This window comes from Lontra canadensis, unplaced genomic scaffold, assembly GCF_010015895.1.
Source record: "Lontra canadensis isolate GAN:19392208 unplaced genomic scaffold, GSC_riverotter_1.0 scaffold44, whole genome shotgun sequence".
NCBI classification, from domain to species: Eukaryota; Metazoa; Chordata; class Mammalia; order Carnivora; family Mustelidae; genus Lontra; species Lontra canadensis.
Window position 1 is genome coordinate 849,131 of NW_022631038.1, and position 27,071 is coordinate 876,201.

General features: G+C 48.4%; 1 protein-coding gene across 2 annotated transcripts in view; it reads right to left on the reverse strand.

Annotated features, from left to right (window-relative positions):
- ATP9B (ATPase phospholipid transporting 9B (putative)) overlaps positions 1-27,071 on the reverse strand; it is a 225,117-nt gene that overhangs the window by 169,792 nt on the left and 28,254 nt on the right. Inside the window, exons 3-5 of one of the 2 annotated variants that reach the window (XM_032872196.1) lie at positions 21,018-21,168; positions 18,231-18,344; positions 10,308-10,416 (exon numbers count right to left, since the gene is read on the reverse strand). In XM_032872196.1, coding sequence (XP_032728087.1) covers positions 10,308-10,416; positions 18,231-18,344; positions 21,018-21,168 — 374 coding nt within the window. Of the gene's footprint in view, positions 1-10,307; positions 10,417-18,230; positions 18,345-21,017; positions 21,169-27,071 lie in introns of those variants that run through there. The other variant, XM_032872197.1, reaches the window with a different exon arrangement.

The window sequence follows — 27,071 nt, forward strand, 5'->3', positions numbered from 1 at the left end:
AGTCCGGCGCAGGAGGGAGAGGCAGAAGGGTGCCCTGCACCAGCTGAAGCCGCCCAGGCCCCGGCTGAAAAAGCACCAGCCGCTGCCAGGGCTGCCGAGGAAGAACGCACTCAATGAGGTCCCGAAGGCACACGAGGGCGGTCCACAGTAGAAGCCGGAGGCAGTGAAGGAAGCTGAGGGCCAGAGATGAAGCGGAAAAGGCAAGGGTACGAAGCCAAACAGACAGTCTCATGACAACGAAGGGCAGCTTTACAGCCCGATGCTGTCCCCGGGAAGCGACGGAAACGAAGACAGGCCCCGTGAAGCGTGTCCTGGAGCACACAGGCCGGGACCCATTCGGACTCCTGCTGAAGGCGGGTGGGGGAGGGAGGTACATGCTATCCCTCCCCCGACAAAGGCTGGGGACAGAAGTGGGAACGAAACGGGCAAGGCCCTGCGGGCAGCCCGACACCGCAGGGAGCCGAGTGACGTGGAGAGCAAGGTCAAACGCAGCGACGCGTGACTCGTCACAGCCTGGGAAACGGAAGAAAGGAACTACTGCTGTTTCGGGGTGAGGGTTATAAGGCATCTTGCTGGAAGTGATCCATTTTTACCCTTAAACATTCACTAGCAATAATCAGAGTAGTTTTGAAAAGTATCTTTAGCAATAGGAAAAGTAAGATGCTCGAGTTAAACACAAATCTTTGATTTGATTCTGTCCGTAAAAAAAAAAAATGAGACAGCTTTAGAAAGAGTAAGGAAATACTGAAGTACTATATGCTGTGGTAAGAAATACTTAACGCATGGTGAGTGCTGTGAAGTGTGTAAACCTGGAGATTCACAGACGGGTACCCCTGGGGGAAAAAAAATATATGTTTATAAAAAATAAAATTTAAAAAAAAAAAAAAAAAGAAATACTTAACGCACATAATCTTATTCACTGGATCCGTTACATCAGGCAACCTCCTCCCCTCCAAAATGATGTCATCCGCTAAGCCAGTGTCTGGCATCCACGTAACGGGCAGCGGCGTCCCGCGGCGCCCAAAGAGCCCGTCCGCGCGGACCGCAGAGCCCAGCCGCGCGCGCGCATCTCTGGCCTGAAGCGATATGCGGAACTAAGGACCGACGGACGGACGTAGCAACAGCAATTCCCTGTTAACTAAAGACCTTACAGAAGAGGACAAGGGTTTATAAAACAAGTATCTCAATGGTAAATACTTTATCAACTGACAGATACAAATGAGAATCTTTACGGTCGTGCTGCTGAAAGGACATCTCCAAGTCCTGGTGGAGCCTCCTGCTGTCTGCGAAAGAGAAATGTCTGTGCTTCGTGCTCTGCGGCGGGAAAGAACTGTCACGCTTCCACCAGACGTGAGAATACGAGCTACTGTCGGTACGGACAGTCCACAGGTAGCACGTCCCAGACGCCTGCTCACGAAAACCAGAAGCTTTCTGACAAAGCCTTCGTCTTTCCTGGCCCTGTAAGGGTACAAGAATCCCAAGGCCCTACATGGGTCAGCATGTGACATTATTACCGAGAGAGCTTTGAACTACAGAGGATTCCAAACTGTCCCTCGTCTGTCATTTCCTTCGACCGCGACGACCCCACGGCACTTGCCCACTGCTCGCGGACTCCCGAGGGCGGAGGCGACACCGACCCTGCAAGAAGCAGGGAGAGGTCACAGACGAAGATGACAGGCACCCACGGGCCTGACCGTGAGGCTCTGATGCCACTGGTCCGATTCACGAGCAGAAAGACATTCTCCCAGAGGCCTTATACTGACAGTGTTTCGTGTTTCTCAGGGAAAATAAGAAAAAAATGAAAAAACAAAAACAAACAAACAAAAACAACCGATGGAGGAAGGCAGGGAACGAGGGAAAGATTTGCCAAGACACCAGCACGTGCTAAAAAGGACCCCGTCCGCAGAGGCGTCGAGCCGCACGGGAATGTGCAGTCAGCGGAGCAGAGGAGAGAGCGAAAGAAAGCGCCCGAACTGTCTGTCAGAGCTCTGAGGAAAGAACTTTCGTCGCCTTAGTAACAGGTGTTCAAGGAACTGACCGAGCTTGGGGGGGGGGGGGGGGGGGCAGATCCCTTCGCCGCACGGCGCGCACCCAACGCACGCCCGACGCGCGAAAGCACAGGCGGGCCGAGAGCCGCGCTGCGCACAAGGACCAGGCGCGCCGGCGGACGCGTAGACACGCACTGAACACCGGGCTCGCAGGGACCTGCTGGGACTGAAGTAAAAACCGCAGAGGAAAAGATCAGATTTGGTGCATGAAAAGCACAGCGACGTTCGAGAGAAAAAGATCACAAAGATGAGCCAAACAAGGCAAGAACATCTGTCACAGGATGAAGTTCTCTTCGAGAAATCCCGAACAGGGAAGGACGACGGACGAGCTTTGCTCGCACACCGGAGCCGACAGCGAGTGTTGGAAACTCAGCGGCCGCACAGCCCCGCGAGCGCGGGGTCCCCGAGAGCGCGGGCAAGTCGAAGCGCGTCCGCAGACGGGCAAGGGCGGCGCGGGCAGCCCCTCGTCACCGGGCAGCGGTCTGACGGGATCCGGCTTCAAACCTCTCGCGTCCGGCCCGGAAGCTCGCGCTCCCGCTCACCTACCGGCCGAGCTCCCGCCACGAGCCGCCCCCCGTGACTGGCGAGAACCCAGCAGTTAGCGGCGGTCGCGAGAAGCGCCCGGCGCGGGAGGCACGAGGGCCACCCGCGCAGGCACCCGCACACGGAGCCGTCGCCGCCCCCTGCGAGGAGGCCGGCGCGCTCGACCGCCCGCGCGCGGCCCGTCCCCAGACGGCGCGAGCACCGGGCGCGGGAGCGCCATGAAGAGCTGCGCTCGCGTGGATCCCCTCGGGGCACCTGGGGGAAAAGACGGGTGAGGGACCGGTGAGGAGGCTGATGACGGTCACACCCGGCGCGCGGCGTCGCGTCTACGCCGCATGGCCACCGAGAACGGCACAGACGTCACGACTCTCCACTGTGCCCGGCCGGACACGTTCCAGACCGAGAACCACCCTGACATGGCCCCCGTGGGCGGCGCACACGAACGCTCCTCGGGCGACGCTCTCCAAACCCTGCCCGGGCCACAGACCGGCAAAGAGACCCCGCGACAAACGTGTGACGAGGGGAGCGCGCTGACCGCAAACGGAAACACACAGGAAGGACTTCCGGTGTCCCTGGCTCTCCCTCAGCAGCAGCGTCACCAGCGTGGACCGAGTGGTGCACACACACGCTAAGAGAAGCGGAGTCACCGGCGCTTCCCTGCGGACTGCACGGCGGCCAGCCCCGGGGAGGACTTCTGAGTTCGTCGGTTCCTAAGCAATTTCCGACGGGAAAATTCAGTTAACGTTGGAGGAAACTTTTTCTTAAAATCCCAACTATCTGAAGACATGACCATCACAAAAGGAAATCCTGCTTACCAAGTGGAAAATGCAGGACCTCATGACATCAGTTACGTGTGAGGATTTCCCTGGGAAGGTGCTCAACGCCCACGGAGTGTAAAAGGCAGTAAAGAGGGATTTTAAGATTCCTTGATTTTTCAAGGAATATCTATGGTCCAGTTTCATTAAGCGGTGACAGAATTTCGTTAAGATAATTCATGATGTTTTATGGAAAAAAGGTAGTTAAGAACTGAAACAGGTAGGTGACAAGAGTGTCAACAGTAAGGATCAAAGATGCTAAAACAGACGGGGATGGAGAACACCGTCCTGTGGACAGAGCTCCTCTCTGCCAAGGACACCGGGACACAAGCAGTATGTAAATATGTAAATGTTCCTCCTCTCACACACACAGGCACGCATACACACATGATGTACACAATGTTCAAAGGCAACAGACTTCCCTCTCTCCTACGTCTGGGCACTAGAAAGCACGTTCGACGACAACATGCCCCCTGTGACATGAACAGCTGAGACCGACTGCGGCCATCAGCAGCTGCACGAGGGATACGCAGCACAGTGTCTGACTCTTGCGTCCCACGTCAGCTTCAGGCGTGACTCTGAGCACACACCAACAGTGGATGACATGGTGGTGTCCTGCTGAGACCTGGTGGCGGATGAAGACAAAGCCCCAGACTGCCTGCTGGAATGCCGCATGAACTCTTCAGAAAGCAAGCCCAGGACGTGCTCATCGTTGACTCCTGAGGCGCCACCACTGCGCCTCACACACTGGGCACTCAGCAACTGCTGGGAGCCGACCTGCGGGCCAGCCAAAGCACTGACTGCAGCCAAGTGTGTGGCTCAGACACCTCCTCTGAACACAGAATGGTCCCACAATTCAAAGTCCTCGTCAGGGACTTTTGTAAAAGCTGCCAACAATGTCATACTCTCCTCCTAGACTCTGACTCAGATGCTGTCCATCAGGGGCTAAGAATGAATAATGGGGCAGCCACAGAAGCGGCTTCGCAGCGCCAGCACACGTAGCTAACCAAACGTCATCTGGGATCGGGACACCCAGCTGGCGCGGCAGGAAGGGAATGAGACCCCTGGTCTCGGGGTTGAGTCTGAGCCCCACACTGGGAGTAGAGATGACTAAAACAATAAACAAATTTTTAAAAATTACTGAATAAAAATAAAAATCTCAGTGTTGACCGAGACTGTGTACCGGTTACAATATTCCGCTTCTCACAAAGCTTGCTCAAGATAGGGGTGTGCTTCACAGTGGACGTGGCTTTCCTTTTCCACAGAAAACATACAGCAGAGAACATTATCCCAGAGTATTTCTACAAGAATGTGCTTAAGAACTCTGAACCGAAAACGTTCAAATACTGTAAATATGATATAACAAACCACACTCAAGTCACACAAGGAATTAGCCATCTATGCCGTTCAAAGAACAGGTCCCTATGGAATATTAGAAATTAAGAAGATGAACAGAAAATATATATATATATTTTTAAAGATTTTATTTTATATGACACAGAGTGAGACAAGGAGAGAGGGAACACAAGCAAGGGGTGTGAGAGAGGGAGAAGCAGGCTTCCCTCTGAGCAGGGAGCCCGACGTGGGGCTCGACCCCAGGACCCTGGGATCCTGACCTGAGCTGAAGGCCGACGCTTAACATCTGGGCCACCCAGGCGCCCCCAGAAAATATTCTTCACAAGAAAACAAATTTCAAAGTAAAGTCAATAAGCATTTACATGCATTTTTTTATATCCCAGATTTTACTTATCCATCATTTGCATCAGAATAACCAGCCACAAAACAAAGCACCACAGCTGAAAGAACACTGGTTTGACGTGGAACAGCCTGGGTTCAAATATAAACTCTACCAGAACCACAGTGGCTCAGGGAAAGTCATGGCGTGAGCTTCAGGTCCCGCATCTGTAACATGGCGGTAACACCAACCTACCCTGAATGGTGGTTATGCAAATGAGCAAGTTACCTGACCCTCACAAGGAAGTCAGAGGAAAGCAGGATCATCACCACCATCTACACGTAAAATGTCCTTTCGAAGATCTACCAGTGATGGCCAATCTTGTCTAGACAGGCCAATCTGCATTCATATCGGAAATAAACCCACTGATAATTATTTTTAAAGTATTCTGAGCTGGAGTGTCACAGAAGTGTAAAAGACATATTAGTATGCCTTCTTCAACATTTTTTACTATTTTTAGGTGACAGTGACAAACATAAAACTAGCCACTCTAATTTTATTTAAAGCGAATAATACAGCAGCCCTGAATTCATTCACGATGTTGTGCAACCCACTCTATCAAGCTCTAAAACATTTTTCATCACCATAGAAGGACATGTCAGACCCACTAAGCAGCTGCCCCCACCACTGCCTCCACGTGCCCAGGCCGTGGCAAGCATAGCCAGCTTTCCAGCTCCATTCATCCACCTGTTCTGAAACTTTGTGTAAATGACATCACACCGTCCATGAGCCTTTGTGTCTGATTTCTTTCACAGTGTGCAGTACTTCCAAGGTTCGCCTATGTTTAGCAGTATTCATTAATTTTTATGGCTAACATTCCAGTGTTCAAAAACACCATAACTTGTTCGCCATTCACCCCCTGGTGGACACGCGGCGATTATAAACAGTGCTGTGTGAATGTGGGTGGGTGCACATCTGCCTGAGTCCCTATTTTCAATCCTAAAGGCATTTGGGAATGTCTCAATTCCTCCTTCGTTTGTGAATGATAGGTTTAGGGACATCCAATTCTTGGTGTGCTGTTTTTGTCTTTTTCCACCTTAATAATCCCACCCCACATCCTTCTGATGTCCAGGGTTTCTGACTAAAGCCCTCCCTTGTGCATGACAAGCTGCTTCTCTCTCGCTGCTTCTGGAATACTCTCCCAGTCCTTGGGCTTCGACAGTTTGATTGTCACGTGTCTCGGTGCAGGTTTCCTTGCATTTATCTTTCTAGGGAGTCAGTGATCTTCCTGAATGTGTGGAGGTCAGTTCTTTCATCAGATTTGGGGAGTTAATGGCCACTATTCCCTACAACGTTCTCTCCACCCTCTCTCCCTTCCTCGTCTTTCAAGATGCCCACTGTGCGCACATTAGTACACTTGCACTACCCACAAGTCCCTTAGGGCCAGAGTATTTTCCTTCATTCTTCCACCTGCTTCTAAGATTGGATGATGCCACTTGAGATTATCTAGTTATTATGAAAGTCCCTAGGTTCAAGATCACGGACTCCTTCTGCCCGCTCAACTTTGCTACTGAAACGCTCCAGTGAGTTTTTCATTTAATTTATTATATTTTTCAGCACCAGAATTTTTGCTTCCTTTTTATAATTTCCATACCTTTATTGATATTCTGTATGTTAATACATCATTTTTCCTGATCCCTTCAGCATTTTCAGTTGTTTCCTTTAGGTCCTTGGATATATTTAAGGCAGCTAATCTAGACTTTGATAAGCCCAAGATCTGGGCTTCCACAGGGACAGTTTCTGTTCATTTCCTCTGTGACTGGGCCACATGGTTTCTCTGCATGTTCTGTAACTTCTTAAGGAAACCTGTACACTTTCACTATTGTAATCCGGCAACTCATGAAATCAGTCACTTCCCCTCTTCTGGGTTTGTTTTGTTGTTCTGTGCACTCTGTAGCCACGCAAGCACAGTGACTCTTCTAGACTCATTTTGTAAAGTGTGTATTCTTTGTCATGTGTGGTCTGAGGAGTCTTTCAGGCAGTATTTTGGAAAGGATTTTCTTGCATGAGGAGGAGAGGAGACTAAGAAAGAAAGGGAGGGATTATGGGAAGGAAGAAGGAAAGAGCAAGGGAGTGAGAAATGGAGGACAGAGGAGAGAGGAGAAAGTGAGACGGGCCTCCCCCGTTGCTGCAGACTGCCTCTGTGCTGGGGACTCCGACCCAGAGCCAGGCAGCCTACAGTTCAGCCTGAGATTTCACCTCTGCTTGCACTGAGCCTAGAGACTGGCCAGAGGCAAAACACTTTACTGGGGTCTTTTCTGAGTGTGATCCAGCACTGGCCTTGGATGTGGCTTTCAAAACTCCCCAGTAAACACAGGCAATTTTACAGGCCCTAATTGTCCAAAGAAATCCCCTCTCCACCTTCTTCCACTTGGCATCCGACACTCTATCCTGTGTGCTGACTATCATCGCTGGCCCAAGCTCCTGCTGCCTTTCCTTAGCCTGACAGAGGCTTGAGAAATGCCTACTGGTTTTTGGTTCCTCTGCCCTGAGTGACATTCAAGTTAGATGAAAGGAAGACAAGCATCCTGAGTCAGTCCTTCATGTGTCCCTGACAGGCTGGAGAGACGGCACAATTCGCAAGTAAGCTCTACTGTGGTCCCTTCAGAGCCAGGGTCCAGAGTCCCCAGTCAACAATGCGGGCTGGGCCTGACTTTTCCACGCGTCTGTGGGAGAAAGGAATCCCTCCTCTGCCAGTTTCGCAGACATCATCAGGCCACTTAGCTCTGAACAATACAATTACCCCACAAAAACACATCTCTACACAGCCCAAACATCACAATTAGAAACAATGTAAAAAATAAGCCAGCAACTATACTATATTCTAAAAAAGACAGACCAAGGTTACACCTAATTTACCCGGCCATTCTGTGGACTGTTTTTTCCAAACTCAACCTTACCTCTTTTCTACAACATACTGACCCTCTACCATGCCACTACTTTCAGCAAAGCTTCTTCATAATTACTCATTCAATTAACCCACAAAAGAACAGCCTTCTTAGTAAATGGTGCTCGGACAACTAGACACTCACGGGCAAGGGAAGGCGGACCATGGCGCACCACACATGAAACATGCAGTGAAAGTGGGCCACACATCTGAGTGTCAAAGCTAAAACTATGAAATCCCTGGAAGAAAATACAGAAGTAAATCCTTGTGACCTTGGGTTGGCAAACCGCTTCTTACCTACAATGCCAAAAGCACAAGCAACAAAAGGAAACACAGACGAGTCAGATACCAACAGCATGAAAACTTCTGTACCTTAGAGGACACCGAGAGGAAGAAAACCCACACACAGAACGAGACAAAATATTCCAAACCGTATAGTGACAAGAGACTTAAGTCCAGATTACATAAAGGAACTTATAACTCAGTAATTAAAAAATAACCCAGTTAGAACAGTAAGCAGAGAATCGGAATAAACATCTCTCCAGAAAAGACACACAAACACCCAACTAGCACACGAAACGAAGCTCCACATCACTAGCTCGGGGACGCGCAAACCAAACCACAGTGAACTACCACTTCGCACCCACCAGGAGGCCACGAAAGAGCAGACGGCCCGTAACGGTGCCGCTGAGGACACTGGAAGCTGGAAGCGTCGCACACTGCCGGTGAGCGCGGAACGGTGTAGCTAGTTAGGACAACAGCTCGGCGGCTTCTCTAACACACGGTTACCATACAAGCCGGCCATTTCACCTCTGGGTATAGTTTCAGAAGAAACAACATGACGCGCACAGAAAACACTTGCATACAGACAGTCGCCGCAGCATTACTGACAAGAGCCTCAAGTGGAAACAATCAAAGGTCCACATGCAGATGAAGGGGCAGACGCAACACGGAACACCGGAGTGGGACCCTGTTTGGCGACAAACAGAAACAAAGCCTGAGAGATGCCACACAGCAAGGAACCTTGAACACAGGATGCCAAGTGAGAGAAGCCCATGACAAACGCTCACATACTGCATGATTCCACATCTGTGACCTGTTCCTAAGAGGCAAATCCACGGAGACAGAAAGTAGATGGGTTGGGGCAGGGGGTTGCAGGGGGCTAGAGCAGAGTCAGAAGGGGCAGGAATAGAATGACCGCTAATATATTCAGAGTTGCTTTCCAGAATGTTAAAGATGTTCCAAAATTAGATAGTGGTAATAGTTTTATAACTCTGTGAACCTAACAAAAACCACTGAACTGTAGACTTCAAATGGATAAACTTTGTTATATGAAATATATCCCAGTAAGCTATAGAAAAATTTTTTGGAGAATTATTTCAAATAAATAAATTCAGTGTAAAAATGTCCACATGCAAACAGAAAATACAAACTCTACTCTAAACCTCATTTTTTTAAACTGGCTTCAAAGTTATTATGAACATGGTCAAGCTCTCGGTGCCCTCCTTCATTGTCCTTCACTGACGCGATGACTGCCATTGTGTCATTTTCTGATCGTAACGTCTACCTACAATGGCTTCTCCCACTCTCTTCCTAATACATCGCTCTTTTCCACTGGGACTGAGAGACCAAAGAAATAAGCTCTTTAAAAACACAGAATCAGTGGCGCCAGGGTGGCTCAGTGGGTTAGAGCCTCTGTCTTCGGCTCAGGTCATGATCTCAGGGTCCTGGGATCGAGCCCCACATAGGCTCTCTGCTCAGCCGGGAGCCTGCTTCCACCTCCCTCTCTCTCTCTGCCTGCCTCTCTGCCTCCTTGTGATCTCTGCCTGTCAGATAAACGAATAAAATCTTTAAAACAAAAACAAAACACCGAATCGGGCAAGGGTTAAAGCCCTGAATGAAGATAAGGAGAAATGCATATAAAGCAGTCACCGCTCTGGACCACGGCATTTTCTGCAGGCGCTCCGAGTCCCTTCACTCTAGGCGGCGGTGCCAGATGTCTGGCGACCTTTATGACTGTGTTTAAAATATAATCTGCAAACAGATTTCAGGCAAGGTGGTACTGGGCTTCATAGAAAGTGTGCATACACCAGCTGGGTTTCACATGTGTCTAAGTACCTTGCAGTCTCAGGCATTATATTATTTAAAAAATTAATTAGATACCATACGTAACCACATGGTGCTATTTTCAGTCAGAGAATTAAGACTTTTCATTTACGTTAACTCTAAAATGATTACAGTTAGCAAATAATAAAATAGATCAAAAGACTCTTGCTAACCTCTTATTGTAAGTTTGCTGTACAGCTGTGAATTCACTTCTTTGTCTCGCTGAAAGCGCCGAAATTCATCAATTGCTTCCCTCATGATAGTAACGGCCAAAACAAATCCCTACAAAACAAAATAAAATACGGCATCTGAGAAAACTGCTTGAACCAAAAAGTCAGGGGAATATTCTTTCACTGAGCAGGTCGACTTTACCCCCCCAATTCATGTTACTTCTAAAACATACACGAAAACAAAGAAAAAAGATAAAAAGTAATAATGAAAAAGTGTAAGAGAAATATAATACATCAGAGTAAAAGATGAACAATTCTCCCTATTCCCCCCCAGATTTTTTAAAATCGTATCATAACATGTCCTTTAATCGAAACATCAGAAAATACTTAGTAACCCAAAGAAAAAGAAATTAACAATCTTAAAGACAAACAAACAAACAGGAATTAACATTTGGAACGCTCGAGCCTTTAAACATGTAATTACTAAAGGCTGACATAAAGTCTCGTAACTACTGCCCGTGAACCCCTTTCGGGGGAGAAAGCATGAAGGACTGTGGCGCAATGCCAGCGCCACAGTTTCATCCCCCGTTGCAGGAGCACGGGCACCGCTACCGGGCTTGCTGTGCCCCATTTTGTAAGCTAAAACCTTAACAGACCAACTTGAAGCTACATAACTACAACTATGATGTGCTTGTGACCTGTTGTGAACTCTGTTACGCCTTGACCCGTCTTTTTTAGAGGTTAAACGTGTGTTTTCCAACACGTGGCATGACTCTTCTCTGGCCACGGGCTCTTGAGAAGGCTGTGCATTACTGACGCGCACTCCCCAGGCCGCTCTGTGAATGACGCAACACTGGACAACCACCCTGCAAGGACAAGAGTCTGTCACTCCAGGGCTGTGTGTCACCAACAGTCCACACCAGGTGAGCCCTCACGTTTACTGAAAGGCCGTCCCCCCTGCTATGCTCAGAGCTGTGTCCTCACTACCTTCTCACTGTAGAAATTCCCATCACTCCAACGACAGAGGAACCCCACACCTGACACTGGTCACCCCCATCCCCTCCAGGCCCCAACGCCTGGCAACCACTCGTCCAGCTTTCTGTCTCTACGGATCTGCCTCTTCTGGGTGATGTGGCCGGCGCAGCACTTTGGGGAACTGCCAAACCGCCTTCGAACACGGTTACACCCCTTAACATGAGCTTACTGACCACACACATCTTTATGTGTAACTGTGCGTTCAGATCCCACACCCACTGGTTAACTGTGTCGTTTGCCTTCCACTGTAAAGCTGTAAGAGCTCTGTGTGTTATTCTGGAAACAAGTAATATCTCATTAGACATGGGATTAGCAAATGTGAGATTACAAATATTTTCCCCCACTCTAGCTTATCATTTTACTTTCCTCCTGGTATCCTCTGATGCCTGAAAGTTTTTAGTTTAATTTGATTTAATTTAACATAATTAATTTATTTGCATTTTTCTTTAGTCACTTGGGCTTTTGTTGTCCAAGATCACAAAAACCTGCCTCTGTGTTTTCTTCCAGGAGTCTTACAGTTTTAGCTCTTCCACTGAGGTCTGTGTTCCACTGTGACTGGTTTTCTGGGTATGACCTGAGCGAGGGCACAACTTTGTTCCAACTTCAGTCTTTCACATCTGTCTGCCCGGCTGCCCTAGCACCATTTGCTGAGTGCACTGAACAGTCCGCTGGACGGTCTCGTAGCACCTCACCGAAAACCAATGTGTCAGTTTGGGAAGGTTATTTCTGGATTCTGTGCTGTGTTCCCTGGTCCTTTCATCCATCCTTCTGCCAGTCCCACACCTTCTTGATCTCTGCGGCTTTGAAAGGGGGAAGCAGGAGTCCTCTGATGCGGATCTTCTCTTCTGGGTTGCCTGGCTACTCTAGGTCTCTTGCATTTCCATATGAATTTTAGAATCAGCATGTCAATTTCTGCCAAAAAGCCAAGATGGATATTGACAGAGATTGTACTGAGTCTGCAGATCAATCTGGAGGGTGCTGCCGTGGTAACAGTCGTGTCTTTCAACCCGTGAACATGGATGACTTTTATTTATTTAGATCGTTTTTTTTTTTTTAATGTTTCACTGAGTTTCCAATATGCAATTCCAATCCTGAATTTTAGCTAAATCTATTCCTATTTTTTTTTCTTTCTGATGCTATTATAAATGGAACTGCTATCCTAATTTCATTTTCAGATGATCACTGCTGGTATATAGAAATACACACGGTTTTTGTGTATCTATCGTGTACCCTATGACCTTACCATCTCATTTATTAGTTCCAGCATTTCTGTGTACATGGACACCCCAGATTTCCCAACATACGAGACCATGCTGCTGTGAACACAGCCAGATTTCCTTCTTTCCTTTGTATCTAGATGTCGTTTAGTTCAGGTAAGACAAGGAAAAAAATAGGAAAATCCAAAGTAGGAGATACCAAAATACTTTTTAAACAAATTTAGTGTTATCAAAAGCCTTAAAACTTATACACACTTTAACGGAACAGTTTCACTTCTGGAAACTTATCCTAAAAAAACAAAACAAAACAAACAAAAACAAAAATGCAAGGATCTCAGCAGCATCAAATATAAAAATCTGGAAATAGTCTGAATGTCTACAAATAGGAAATTCATGACGTACTCTTTGCTGAAATACTGTATTTCCTTAATTCAAAGATGTGGTTAGTGTCAGGTGGGAAGACAACACCACTTTAAAAACATAAACTCTAAGTCACAACCCGGTTCCAGTAACATGAAAAGTATGCATCCACCAAACCAAGAAATACAGTTCTAAACAGCCATTCTCACGCAGGACAGCATCTACTGTTACAGACCGTGTTCACGGTGTATACGTGATTTCTTCCGATTCTATTTGTGACTGCCTCGCCCTGAGAGAGAGGAGAACGGATGTCAAGCTGACGTTCCTTACGGACTGGAACAGCACTGCTAACGGAGTGGCTCTGCATCCGGCAGATGCAGCGTCAACAACTGGAATGTTCTGTGTGCTACCAATTCGCTCAAGCCCTGCCTGAAATGTGTACTTTCACCCCAGACCGGTACATGTCGCCTACAAGCTCCAGATCAACTAACTTTCACCCTGGAAACCTATGGCTTGACCACAGCACAAGATAATTCTCCGTTCATTAAGCAATTATAAACCACAGAACGTAGTCGTTCCTAGTGCTTCCAAGAACTCATCAAGTGAAAATAAGCTGTTTCTAAAGCAGTAGCATTAGAGAAGGTCACCAAAGAGGGGCAGGTCCCCACTCCTGAAAGAGGAGTCAAGCACTCTTCCAGGAAACAGAGCCCTAGTCACAGGCAAGGACTGCACAAGCTGCTCTAGGCCACGGCCCAGATCGGAGGTTCACCGAACACACAGCCGATGTGCAGGACCGACAGTGACCAAGAGGTGTCGCTCCCACACCACCACGCGCGTCTCCGGCACACCTATCCCCAGAAAAGCCCCAAGCCAGGCTCCAGCACAAGGCAGATGCTGAGAAAGGCGCAGCCGACACCAGCCCACCGTTTCCTCCTTAACCAGTGCCGTGTCCTGCCGTGGCCTCCACCTGCAGAGTGCAGACCGACGGGGTCGTAGCTGGGTCAGAGCAGACCGGAGGCCTACGCATGTGGACAAGGAAGCGGTCCCACAGGAGCAGCTGGACCTTCCCATGGCCTCAGCACTGACCCGGTCCACAGTGGAAGCTACAGCGGCGCCACCTCGAAAGGCCAAAAGCAAACACGAGATGGTGACGGTATTTCACAGCGAAACAACCATATCTGTGCACCGGCCTGTCAGTCACAGTGCATGGCAGGAACGTGTCACACGGCCAGTCCACGGACCGGGACGAAATCTTATACCACAACGTGGAATTCTTCTTTCCTACTTCTCCAGATGGCCCAGGAGTCATGCAGAGTAAGTGCCAACACAAGACATATTTTTATAAAAACAGAAACAAATTCCATCGATATTTTACAGAATCAGTTAGTAACCTTGAGGGATTATTACATGGCAGCAACTCTGCTATGTCTTTTACATGAGTTACCTTTTAAATGCCACAAAAACCTTACGAGGTGTGCACCCGCACCTCCAGTTCACAGACAGGGAAACTGAGGCACCAGCAGCACATGTACATCCTTTTGCAAAGGTCACAGTAAACGTGCGGCTCATGTGACGCGTGTTTGTCTCTGGACAGTAGGAGGCAGGAGTCCAGGGAACCGATGTGGCTTCTCTTTTCCCTCCTCCGTCCACACCTCCGACGTGCAGAGACACTCCGAAGAAAGAGTGGACAGAAGGAAGGACCGAAAATCAGAGTGCTCGCAGACTGGCCACCCGCGCAGCCTGTCCGGCCTTCCATGAGCAAAACGGCGGAACAGGCCTGGGTGGAAAATCAGTACTAACCACCGCCTCCTCCGCCTGAGAACCGCGTGTGCGGGGAGCTGAATTCCACCTGGTTAACTCTGATGGGAGCATTACAATCCACTCTCTCACTCTGATTACACCAGCTTTCCCTCAAAGAGCTGCTGTGAAAGCTGAATGATGGGAAAGTAATCTTCCCTCTGACACGGGGATGCAATAAAGCCACTTGTTTTCAGTTTGCTCTTCTGTTCTGTGGCAAAATATAACAGAAATTAGATCAGACTGGAGCTGGTAAATAACACTGCCCGGAGAACTTGATAAAGAAAGATGATTAAACCATCGCTGTTCTCAGAAATACCTTTGAGTTGGAGAGCAGAGCAAACGTGAAGTGCCTTGTTTAAAGTCAGCAGACGCCAAACCTAAGAGTTCAGAGCCGCCCACAGCATGGTGCGCTGGGCTTCACTGCCAGGCTTCTGGCAAAAAGGAATCTGGAAATGCTAACTACTTCCTTTCTCTGAGCCTCCTGAGAAGTCAGGCAGAGAAAAGACATCAAAACACAGAGTGTGTGCCTAAGGACCACGCGCTAGTGCAGGCCTTTGACAGGATGCAGCCAAACACAGTGGTCAAGAGAGAGCAGGAATCGGGAGCTAGGAGAACCCAGTTGAAGCACACCTCCTTTATTTAAAACACACACACACACACACACACACACACACACAAGCACATACACACATATGCACACACGTAAGCACATATACACACATACATACACACACACACATATCTGACTTTTCAGTGTAAGAAAAAATTTTCTGGGGTGAGTTTGGATCAAGGAACCAATACACCTCAGCCTGCCTCTTGGGATTCAAAGGTGAATCTAATGTACACATCAGCTTTTTAAGATTTTTGCTACAGCAGAGGTTAAGACGTACATGAGCAACGCAAGCACACACACTAGGAAATCTTCGTTACTGACTATCTGACCAAAGGCACGGACTGTGGCTGCCGACAAACCAAAGAACAGAAAGGTTTCATCAAGCAGGCCACTTCTGAGGCCCAGCGGCGCAAGAGCAGGGACGCAAGAGCAGGGACACGAGAGCAGGGACACGAAAGCCCCGCCAGTCATGTCACAAAGCAAAATGAAGTGTTACTCAAATGGGAAAAATGGGCTTTTCACCTTTGTTTGGGGCCCCTGACACCCAAGTGCAGGAGGGTAAGGGCGTCCCTTCCGCGAGCACGGCGCTAGGGGCTGACCGAGGCACTTCCGGAAGTACGACAGCTAATCCTCACACGCCAACAAGAGAAGGACAAAGCACTTCCAACGCCTCCAGCTGACAAGTCAGAGGACGGAAACGTCACTCGGAAGCAGAGGACAGGCGCCGATGCTGGCACGCACACTCTCACTCCAGCCGTGGCCGACACAGGCGACTCTGAACGGCTGAATCAAAACTCCTCGTCAGGAATCCACCTACAACTAATACTTTCTTTGGTCGAAAGCTACTTAAATCGCAGTTAATAGGAAAAGATGCAGAAGAAAAGCAGAAATGAATACATTTTACTTTAGATGTTTAAGGAGATCTTGTGTTCCGAGACAATCACTGCTAAAGTGAATTTCAACCCGAGAAGGGAGCCATGCCGAAGGGGTCCAGGGAAACCAGGTGAAGCGGGGGTAGGAAGCAGGGCCAGATGTAAACACACCGACACTCCAAGTACAGCCACGTTTACGGGATGAGCAAGTGTTCTCCCTACGCGCTATCTGTAACGCTGCGCTGCTTTTACTGGAACCTGGGAGAGGTGAGGAGCGGCCCGTCAATGAGACTTCCAGGATGCACAAAGCCTGTGGGGTCTCCAGCTCACGAGCACGGGGAACCGCGTACCATCACACGGACCACGACTGCAAAGTCTGTAACTGAAAAATGAGCAGAAACGTCAAAGTCTCCTTTTCCGGAAGACGGACATACTCCGTCAGTGGAACACTTCAGAGAAGTGAAAAGTGAACGAACTGGATCGTATGTGTCATCATGGATCCATTATATAAATCACGGATCTGTTATATAAATCAACGTTAAGCCAAAAAAGCATGATGCAAAAGGACATATACAGTAAGATAATCTTTATATAAATTTTTACAGCATGCAAACCACACTGGGTTTTATTCCAGTGACACGAACATGAACAGCACAATTACTAAGAGAGACGTAACAACTGAGTCTCAAAGGCAGAACAGGGACTGCCCGCAGGGGGAAGAAAGGAGTGAGGAAGAAAGAAACCAGTCCCCTCTGTCCTCTCTCCACAGCTGCCCGGCCTGAGCCTACTGTGACAACAGGCCTGAGCTTCCTGAGTGGCGCGGCACCTGCAGAGGCAGACAGCTCTCCCCGACTCAGGAGGAAATGGGAGTGCCCGCTGACCTCCCCTCCAACACAGCCCCTGTGTCCCCACGCTGCAGCCACACCCCAGTCCCCGGGCCCCCCGAGCTGCGCGCACGGCCCAGCCACTCTGTCGTCCGGATGGCATTCGGGTGCCGCCCCTCAGAGCGGTCTTCCTTGACCACCTGTTTCAATAAGCCTGCGGTCTCCCAACCTTGCTAATCTAATGAGTGCAGAGGTATTCATTCACTCAGTGACTATGTATTTGTGCGGCAAATGCAGTCACTTTCTCCGCTCAAACCCATGCTATTCGGAATCCATGTGGACGCGACAGGAGACGCTGCTTCAACTGAGCCTCTCCGCGAGGTTCCTGTCCCCTGGTGGCCCTCCCTGGCGCATCTAAGACCATCCCTGGGTGGCGGCAGGGCTGCACCAAGCACACGGATGGGCTCGGGAGCACGGCGACCACGTCTCCAGTTCTGAAGGGAGCGCTTTGGTGGGGATGTGGGCACTGCTCTGCCCTTTCACTCACTATGTTTTCTTGACCGGATTATGCTGAGCATCTGCCCAAAAGGAAGCAGGGCATTCTTCCAGGTGAGAGGAAGAAGGAGGCCCACATGCTGTCCGGGTAAGCTGAAAATGATTGGCAAACGGCATTAAACCAGTAAAACAGCATTATGTCTCAAGTGGCAATACTCGATGCTAAGGGTCAGCTGCGTTTCACAGACTTTTACACCCTGAGCTGTCAGCCCGGAACCGTCTGGACTTCATCGGTGAGCTACTTCAGCCAAACGGTAAGAACTGCCTGTCCGTCAGGACGCCAAGAACCACTGAGCAGACACCGACAGCGCCGTCTGCATGGGAGAGAGCTGGCTGGAGAGACGGACCTGGTGTCGCAGGGCACGTCTAGGATGCCCCATGGAAACCAGCCCTCACGCCCAGCAGCAAAGGCACCTAGTGGCCTCTGGGCCAAGACCCCCGGGCAGCGCGCGGCCGTGACACTCTGGCAAGGCTGCAAACCGCCGCGCGGCAGAGCTCTGCACGATCTTGCCGCAGAAGCGCGACAAGAAACAGCAGCAAGACCGCGTATCTTGAGATCGGGTCGGTTTATCTTGCAACCACCTGCACTCTTAAAACCAGGTATTAAATACTTAATAATTTAACTTAATTTAAAAAATCTGTTCTTTTACCAGAGGAGCCCAGTAGGTGTAGAGGTAGCCTATTTTCAGTGCTGGTACGAACTGGGAGCAGGATACTACCAGAAAATAGAGATTCAAGAAAAACTTGAATTGCTCATATAAAACCTAAAAAGGAAAAGAAAAAAATTAACACAATCTCTTGAAGGAAAACCTGTAATACTTCAATTAATTAAATCAGCACAGTATCTAACTACACTTGCATCAAACAGTGACAACCAGCCCTGAGTGACAGTAAATTTAGTTTAACTCTGACACCAGCTTTCCAATAACTGAATCCCATGTTTATTAGGCCTACTCAAAATTATATTTAAAATAAATTGAAAAAAAGACAACTAGAATTTCCAATTATGTTAACAGCATCCTCTACAAGTTTTTATTTTCTTATATTACGATTATGAGTTTTGCACACTCCTCTGTAAATCTTTGTAGATCAAAGCAAATGAGATAGCAAAACCTTCCCAATGTTACTAAGTCAATAAATATCTGTATTTATATACACAAAAATATATATCTTGATAACTCAGAAAATTTTATAATGGGAAAATCATATTAATGCTGCATTTATGAAAAGGTAAAAAATGTGATAGCCATGTCTCTGAACATGAACATCTGGGTAGCTTTAAAATAACTGAGTGAGCAAGCAAAACGTACACATTATGACTTCATAAAAACTGCCTTAATCTCCTCTATTTAACTTTTCTCGAAGCATAAGAAATGACGACATGTAAAAGTGCGTGAACTGCAGACCAATTCAGGAAGACGCAACCTATACCCTTTATAATCTCTTGGCAGATGATCTGCAATAATATTTTCAAATACAAAATAAGTATCATTCAATAAAATTTAGGAAAGCAAATCCTGAAACTTTGTTTTTGTTTTTTAATTCAAACAGAGTTATCTTTAAGGAAGCAAACCCAAGATCTGGTATAATAATAGACTTCTACTTACAAATTCTCAAATCATTAAATTTAAACTGAAAACCAAAATGGAACAAAACGCATGTTTATAGATGGGAATAATTCAAATGGTGCACGGTAATTGCAATTACACTTACAACCCTGCAACTTCCAAATCAAAATCTCCCTGGATGCCATTTCATACGCAACTTGGAAGGCGCAGAAATTTTAACAAGAGCAGAGCAATGGGTTAAGTACTCACGGGTGACTTAGAGTCTGGAACCACAGTTTTTAACATAATGAAGTTTTCCACATCATCATACAGTTATTTTTGCAACTCAAAAATCAGCTTTATTGATGACACGTTTATATTCATAATCATATTCAATTGCTGTCTAAAAATGTTTTGTGTCATTTCATAAATTAATCTCAGCAGGAGAGAAAGCTCTTTTTCCTCAGTGATTTCTTTAAAATCTCAGTTAGCATAAATTATATCTATTAGCAATTCAAAAATTGCCATTTGTGCTAAAAATGGCATAGAATTCCTACTGTGCAATTATCAGATGTTTCTAAAATACTACGTTTTAGATGAAAAGCCCAATTTAAGAGGCAATCTAAGGATGAATTTGCACGGTAAGAGTCACACAGCCACACCAACAGGTACCCTCAGGACGCGGACTGTCCTGGCGGCTGTGGGGGTTCCCTCTGGTCAGAGTGGGGCTGCACTGTGGGGCTGCACACCACTGTAATCAATACTCTATTGTCTACTGAATGAACTTTGTGACCTTTAGGAAAAAGCACAATGCTTCGCCGATCTACGAGTATTTAAAATTTAAAGAAAACAGCAGCTTCATTCAATAAAGATGAGAATATTTATCTGCCTGAAAGACAGCGTACATTTTATTGTCCTGACAAAAGAGCTGTCATTTCACGATGGAGCCAGCAGTTCTGTGTGTTTTAATAAAGAATAAATTAGATATGAAGCATTCGCCAACTATTAGATGGTTGGGGGAGGGTGGTGAGGGGCAATCAATGCCCAATATAAAATCAGCATGATTATTTAAATTAAAACATGAAAAATAAAACAGACCTTATTTCACATTACCAAGAGATTTTCTTGCAAAAGAGCATCAGAGCAGATAGCTAGAATGTGTAAAAAACCTTGATATAGAAATATAACCAGTACCAGCTTCCTTCTGCCTTTAGAAAGATGAATAAATTGGTCTATAAAAACAGGAAATAATGTAAAAAAGAAAACAACCAAATTATTCAATCATTCTAAATACAAACTCAGCTTTGTATCCAAAACCAAAAATATCACTGGCAACAAAAAAAGTAACAAAATATTTAAACTTCATTATTTATACTTAGCACAATACCTAATTAAAGATAACTAATGATATAACAATATAACATGGCCTGAAATTTATAATGTGAAGTAGAAAATACATTTATAAATACCTACAAATATTTTGTTACTAAGTCATGGTTGTATAAAAAATAATTTTACTTTGATCACAAAGTTCCTTGGCAGGCTTTAAACTTAACTTTCCAACTCGCCTCCACACAAAACTTACAACTTATTTTCTGATAATTTAATTTAGGCTTACTTGATTATTTCTACAGTAATATAAATATGTTTATCTAGGACCGAAGTCAAACTATAAATTTTCTTTCACTGAACTCCACAATGTACCCACTAAAAGTGCGCATGAATTATTTAACAACTATCTGAAACATGGACAGTTCAGAAGCAAAAGGTCACTGATTTGTAGGTGACACAATTAACAGGGAAAAAAATATTAAAAAAAAGATCAGTGAAAACAAAAGAAGCCAGCAATCTCTCATATGAAACCCAATCATAAGAATGTAATAGTCTTACCCCAGGTATAAAGGTAAATACGTTGTATTTCTGATTTTTTATAGAATTTCTGGGATGCTTTTCTTCACACTTTTCAGGATGCCCGAGCCACACCGTGCGAGCTTTCAGTTCTCTCTTTCTTTGACAAATATTTATCAGCCAGTCACAGCAACTGCATGAAACAAAAGACACTCATTATGTACCCTTGTTTAAAATTTTTAAATTAATTCTACATATTTCGAGCCAATACTGGTTGTTTCTGTATTTACTAAATACTGACAGCACATCTAAAGCTAATCTGTAAAGTTTGTCTTAAATAGGTTATACTGATATAAATCTGACATAAAACACTGAAAGAGACTTGTATGAGTGCATAATGACGTCTAGAACCTCAGGGAAATGATCTTCCCTGTTTAGAGCTTTTTACTGACAAAACCATTCACATTCTGAAGAGTCAGTGCTCTTCTGTGGGGAGAAAAGGATAGCCGAGCGGCTTGCAATTCTCAATACGCCACTTAGTGATCCAATGGTAAAGGTCCTCAGACATCACGTCATCCAGGATGTGAACCCTCTCTTTGAGGTAATCACTTTTTTCCTCTCTTAAAGATGACTGTTTTAGTCGTGGGTTAAGCCTCTGCCTTCAGCTCCGGTCATGGTGTCAGGGTCCTGGGATCGAGCCCAGCATCGGGCTCTCTGCTTCACCGGGAGCCTGCTCCCTATCCCCCCCCCCCGCCCCCCCGCTCTGCCTCTCTGCCTACTTGTGATCTCTGTCTCTCTGTCAAATAAACAAAATCTTAAAAAAATAAAAAATATTAAAAATAAATAAAAATAAGATAAATAAAATTAAGACTTGGGCTCAATTCCATACTGAGAAGGATACTGGTGTGTGCTGGGACAGGCTCATGTGAATAAAGACTCAGCCGCACTTGCATACACACACCTCCGTCTGGGCAACTCTGCACGTGTTCACATGCAATCTGCCCGCGCCAACAGTGCCAGGGCTCAAACACTCCACGTTCTGCACATCCAACCCGTTATTTTTGGATACGGAGAATAAACTTTTCTTCAAATACTTAAGAAAAATGGCAAAAAGGTATCAAAAGCATGGGAACAACGTATTAAACAGCGCTGAACTGAACGTCGGCATCAACAATCCGGTTTCGCTCAGACCTCCGAACTGCAGAGGACGACCTAGAAGGGCCTACTCCGGGCGCCGGCGCTCCGTCCGCGTGCAGCCCGCGCCGGAACCGCGCCAGGAGCCGGGGCGGAGGCCGTCGCGGGGGTCCGGAGGTGCGCTTCTGGGGAACCGGGCCACGGGGCTTCCGTCCTGAAATCACTGCGCGTCCGCACGGGGGGCGCCGGCCCGCTCCGCCCGTCACGGGGACATCAGTCTTCGGCGTCCCGACTGCCCCGTGTCGCCCGCGGTGGCGTCCTCCAGCCCGACGCGGTCTGTCTGTGCTGATCGTCTGCCGTTCTCGGCCGCGCGGGGCTCCGCAGTCCGCCGCCAGCGGCCGCCGCCCTCGGGTGTGCGAGTCCACGAGCGAGAGCAGCCCCAGCCCGGCCCGGCCGCCCCCGGAGCGCCGACAGCCTGCACGGGAAGGTCACTTCCAGGTCCCCAGCGACGACAACCTGCGCATTATCAACGCCGGGTGACCGCCGGGGCACCATCCCGCCTTCGGTGCCCCCGTTTGGGGGGGGGGCGGGTATTTCAGTAAAACATCAGGGACGCGCGACCATGTTCCCGCCCGAGCGGGACAAAAGTTAGGGCTTCAAGCAGACGAGGACGCGCTCCGAATCCCCGTGACTTCTCCCGTGCGCGTCACTCTCAGCGCGTCCTCCCCAGGCGGCGTCCGCCCCAGCGCCGGCCCTCGGGGCTCCACACCCGCCCCCGCCCCGCACAGCAGCCCGCGCACCCTGAGCGCCGGGGGCTCCGTGCCTCGCTCTTCCGGGCAGCGGCTCCGAACTGCCGCCGCAGCTCCGCTCGCACACCACGCGCTCCGGAGGCTCGGAAACCCCGGGGCAGCTCCACCGGACACACGGCCGCGCGCCAGGAGCGGCCCTTCCCTAACCTCCGGGCTCCTCCAGGGCGACCCCTGCAAGGCCGACGCGGCGATGCGAGCCTCGCACGTTCCACACCGGAGAACAAGGAGGCCAGAACCGTGAGTGACTCCTCGGAGATGCGCCGCCCGGCCGGTGGGCAGAGCGGACCGCAGAGTCTGAGTCCGCCCTGCCCGTCCGCCCAGGGCTCAGAGCTCCCCGCGGCGGGCTGGGTCCCGGGGGCACAGGGCGGACTCGAGCAGAGCGCGGAGGAGCAGGGGCGAGGCTCCACCCGGACGCCCGCAGGTCTGAACGTGGGCTTCCTCGTCAGAGAGCACGCGGACCCGAGTGCGCACTCTGCAGCCCCGGGCACGACGCGTGCTCAGAGGAAGCCCTCCGGGGCCGCGGTCACTGCACGGCCGCCCTCGGTCCGTCTCAAGCGTCCCCAAGCTCACTCTGGCACACAAGCGTACCTGCCTGTGCTGCCCGATGAAGCGCCCCCGGCTGCACGGGACCATTTTAATATGAATTTACACGAAGTGAGATAAACAGTCCAGTCCCTCCGTCACATTAGCCGCATTTCCATAGATCAACAGCCACCATGGCCATCGGCTACCACAGTGGACATCCCAGACCTAGAGCATTGTCATCGTCACAGGGAGGGTCCGTGGGCAGGGCTGGGCCGCATGGAGCACAGGGCAGTGGGTACAGCACAGGAGACACAAGCCTGCAGCGCTGCTGTCACAGCAAAGACCCTTCTGCGACATATGCAAGTTCGAGTTCTTATTCTGAAACATTTAACGGCCTAATGCGACACTGAAGTATGAAAGTCAGACAGAGCTAAGACAAACGGAAGGCAGGCAAAATTAAGTGTGTGAGAAATAAACATAAAATGTAGGAGATGCAGATTTTACCAACTCTATGGCAAAAGGCTCCATACATGCACAACCGCTCCGGGCGTCCCAGGAGCGCTGCAGACAGCCCTCACCCGCCACCGGACGCGGGCCTGAACCTGGAGACCAGCTAAGTTCCAAAGCCTTCCCCTCCAGAAACTCTACATTAAATACCAAGGGCTAAAAACACACACAACTCAACTGTTTATTAATTTTTTTCTCTATAACTCTGTAGAGGAAAAAAAAACAAAAAACAAAAAACACCAAGATTCCTAGACATCCGAGATGTAAATATTCCCAACACTTCGCTACTAAGAACTATCAAGGAACACGTGTTATTACTAATTATTTCCTTATGCAAGCACAGAAGCAAGTTGTCACATGCTGTTTCACAAAATTAAATGAACACAGGGCTTGGGGTTTACCAGCCTGGAGCGCCACCAGAATCGCCAGTGGATGGTGCAGACAGGAAAGGGCCCGAAAGGAAGACAGGTGCCTTGAATGCCAAGAGCAAAGGACACAAACACCAAACATACAAAACCTGTAACCCAAAAGAGTGAGCTTTACGGAGCTATAGAGCTAAGCAGGGAAATAAAATTACAGGCCATTTTTTAGTAAAACATACTGGTAAACACTGGTACTGAGCAAGCGAACATGGAAGAGGAGCAGAGAGTAACCAGGAGCCGCAGCAGCTCACCATCCCACGCAGGCAGAGCGCCTTCTAAGTGCGGATCACCCAGGGGACACCCTCCATCCCAACACCCGCGTCAAAGCAACACTAAATCCAATACTGAACAAAGTATATCCTGCCTTCCCACACGGCAGGATTAGAAGCTTTCCACGAATGCTTCTATAATCAGAGTAATACTCTATACAGAATTAAGTATCTTTAATATACCAAGATCCGTCTCCTAGAACTTCAGCCATAGTTATACAACTCCCAAAGTTTAGAAAGCCTTCTTCGAAAAGCGACCCAACTTAGACACTCTGGATATCCAACAGGTGCCCACAGTTACCCAGAGCAGCACAGCCCAGCGTCTCCTTAAAACATCAACGTCTCGGGGCGCCTGGGTGGCTCAGTGGGTCAAGCCGCTGCCTTCGGCTCAGGTCATGATCTCAGGGTCCTGGGATCGAGCCCCGCATCGGGCTCTCTGCTCAGCAGGGAGTCTGCTTCCTCCTCTCTCTCTGCCTGCCTCTCTGCCTGCTTGTGATCTCTGTCTGTCAAATAAATAAATAAAATCTTAAAAAACAAAAAACAACAAAAAAATATCAACGTCTCCGTATGGTCTGCACCGCCAACGTGCTGCAGGCTCCTGGAGAGTGTAGAGACCACGAAGAACAGGAGTCATCCCGGCATCTGACATCCCCCTCCCCCGACCCACCCATACAACCCCCTGCTCCTGTGAACACGGCCTCGGTGGCTCCACTTTCCCAAGGCAAAGAGCAACTGTTGGTAAGGAGTGAAACGGAAGGCTCACGAGAAAGACCTCACCCCCCAGCCCCAGAGAGCTAGCGCACCCGCGTGCATCGCCGTGACACAGGAACGACAAAGGGCAGATGATGGAAATATTTTTTCAATGTGTCAGAGATGGAATTTTTACCAAGTAATAAAATGAGAAAGCAGTTTTTAAGCCATTAAGAAATTAAAGCCTACTCATTTGCTGAACTTAGGAAGAATAATTATAAAATAAGCCTTAGTAGTCAGAGAGTCTGCAAACAGAAATACACTAAAATATTTACAACTTAGTATTGTTATTTGCTACCTACCTTTATTGCAATATTCACCCACATTTCCCCTGCAATTCAACTAAGTAATTTTATGTATCTTCTACTTGTTGATCCAACATCTAATAACGTTACAGTAAACACTGAATTTTATAATGCCTAACATTTAGGGAATAAAAAAGTAGAAAATACTCAAAAATGAAAATTTATAAGAAATTAAGAAAATAAAGCTAATCTAAGTTGTTAGATGTACAAAGTTGTTGTGTTTTTAGGTGCAGTTTTTAATTTAAACAATTCCTCAGTACGGCAGGTATCACCGACCAGGAAGAGCGCGACGGTATCTTGGGCCATTTCTCGTCCGTATGGCAAAAAAGACACGTTAGCGCCACACAAAGTGATCAGCACATGCCAACATGGCTCAGTTAGCTTTTTCTACACGATCACCACTTATGGAGACAGACTCTATATACACATTTATTATATTTTATTGCTTAATCTCCTCAAAACGATGTTTTTGCTAGCATCTACATTTGCAAATATATTCTTAATGTTTTCCTTAAAAGAAAAAAATAATATATTAGAAACAAAATCCAAACTTTGGCTATGTTCCATTTAGTAGAAACAAAGTGCTGTAAAAGACCAAAAGACTTAATTCAGGACCAGGGCGCCTGCTTGGCCCAGCTGGGAGAGCATGTGACTCTTGATCCCAGGGCTGTGCGTTCAAGACTCACGCTGGGTGCAGAGACCATCTAAATAAGCAACTTCTCAAGAAGCTAGCCCAGCGGTGCGTCCAACACCGTGGAAGACTCCGCACGCGGAAGGCCGGCGTTCTGGGCGTCACTGGGCAGCCGGCTAAGTACCGGCCCCACAGCGCGTAAGGCCGTCCTGGAGCCCCCGCCGTCGCCACCCAACCGGCCGCGTCCTCGCGGTCTGCGGCGTCAGTGCCGCCCGCACGCGCCCGCGCGGTCGGCCGCGTCTGACGGCCCCGCTCTCCCGTGCTCGGTGGTGCCGCCCGCACACGAGGTGCGAGTTCTCGCACTCCCCGACCCCAGCGAGCCTCACGCCGGGCCCGCCTTGGGATGGCGGGACCGGCCTTTATCCACTAAAAGACACCAGTCAGGATCGGCCTTCTTCAGGGGCGCCCGGGGGTTCAGGTCACGGTCCCAGGGTCCTGGGATCGAGCCCCGCATGGGGCTCCCTGCTCGGCGGGAAGCCGGCCGCTCCCCCTGCCGCGCCCTCTCTGTCCAGTAAATAAATAAAACCTTTGAAGAAAAAGACAAAAAGGACCGGCCTTACTGGGAGCACAGTATGCTCGCCCTAGCACCCGTCCCGTCCACAGAGCAAAGGGCCAGGACTTTCGAGGGTCCAGCAGACCCTGGCTCCGTTTCTGGCTCGACCCTAAGCAGCACCAGAGGGGCCC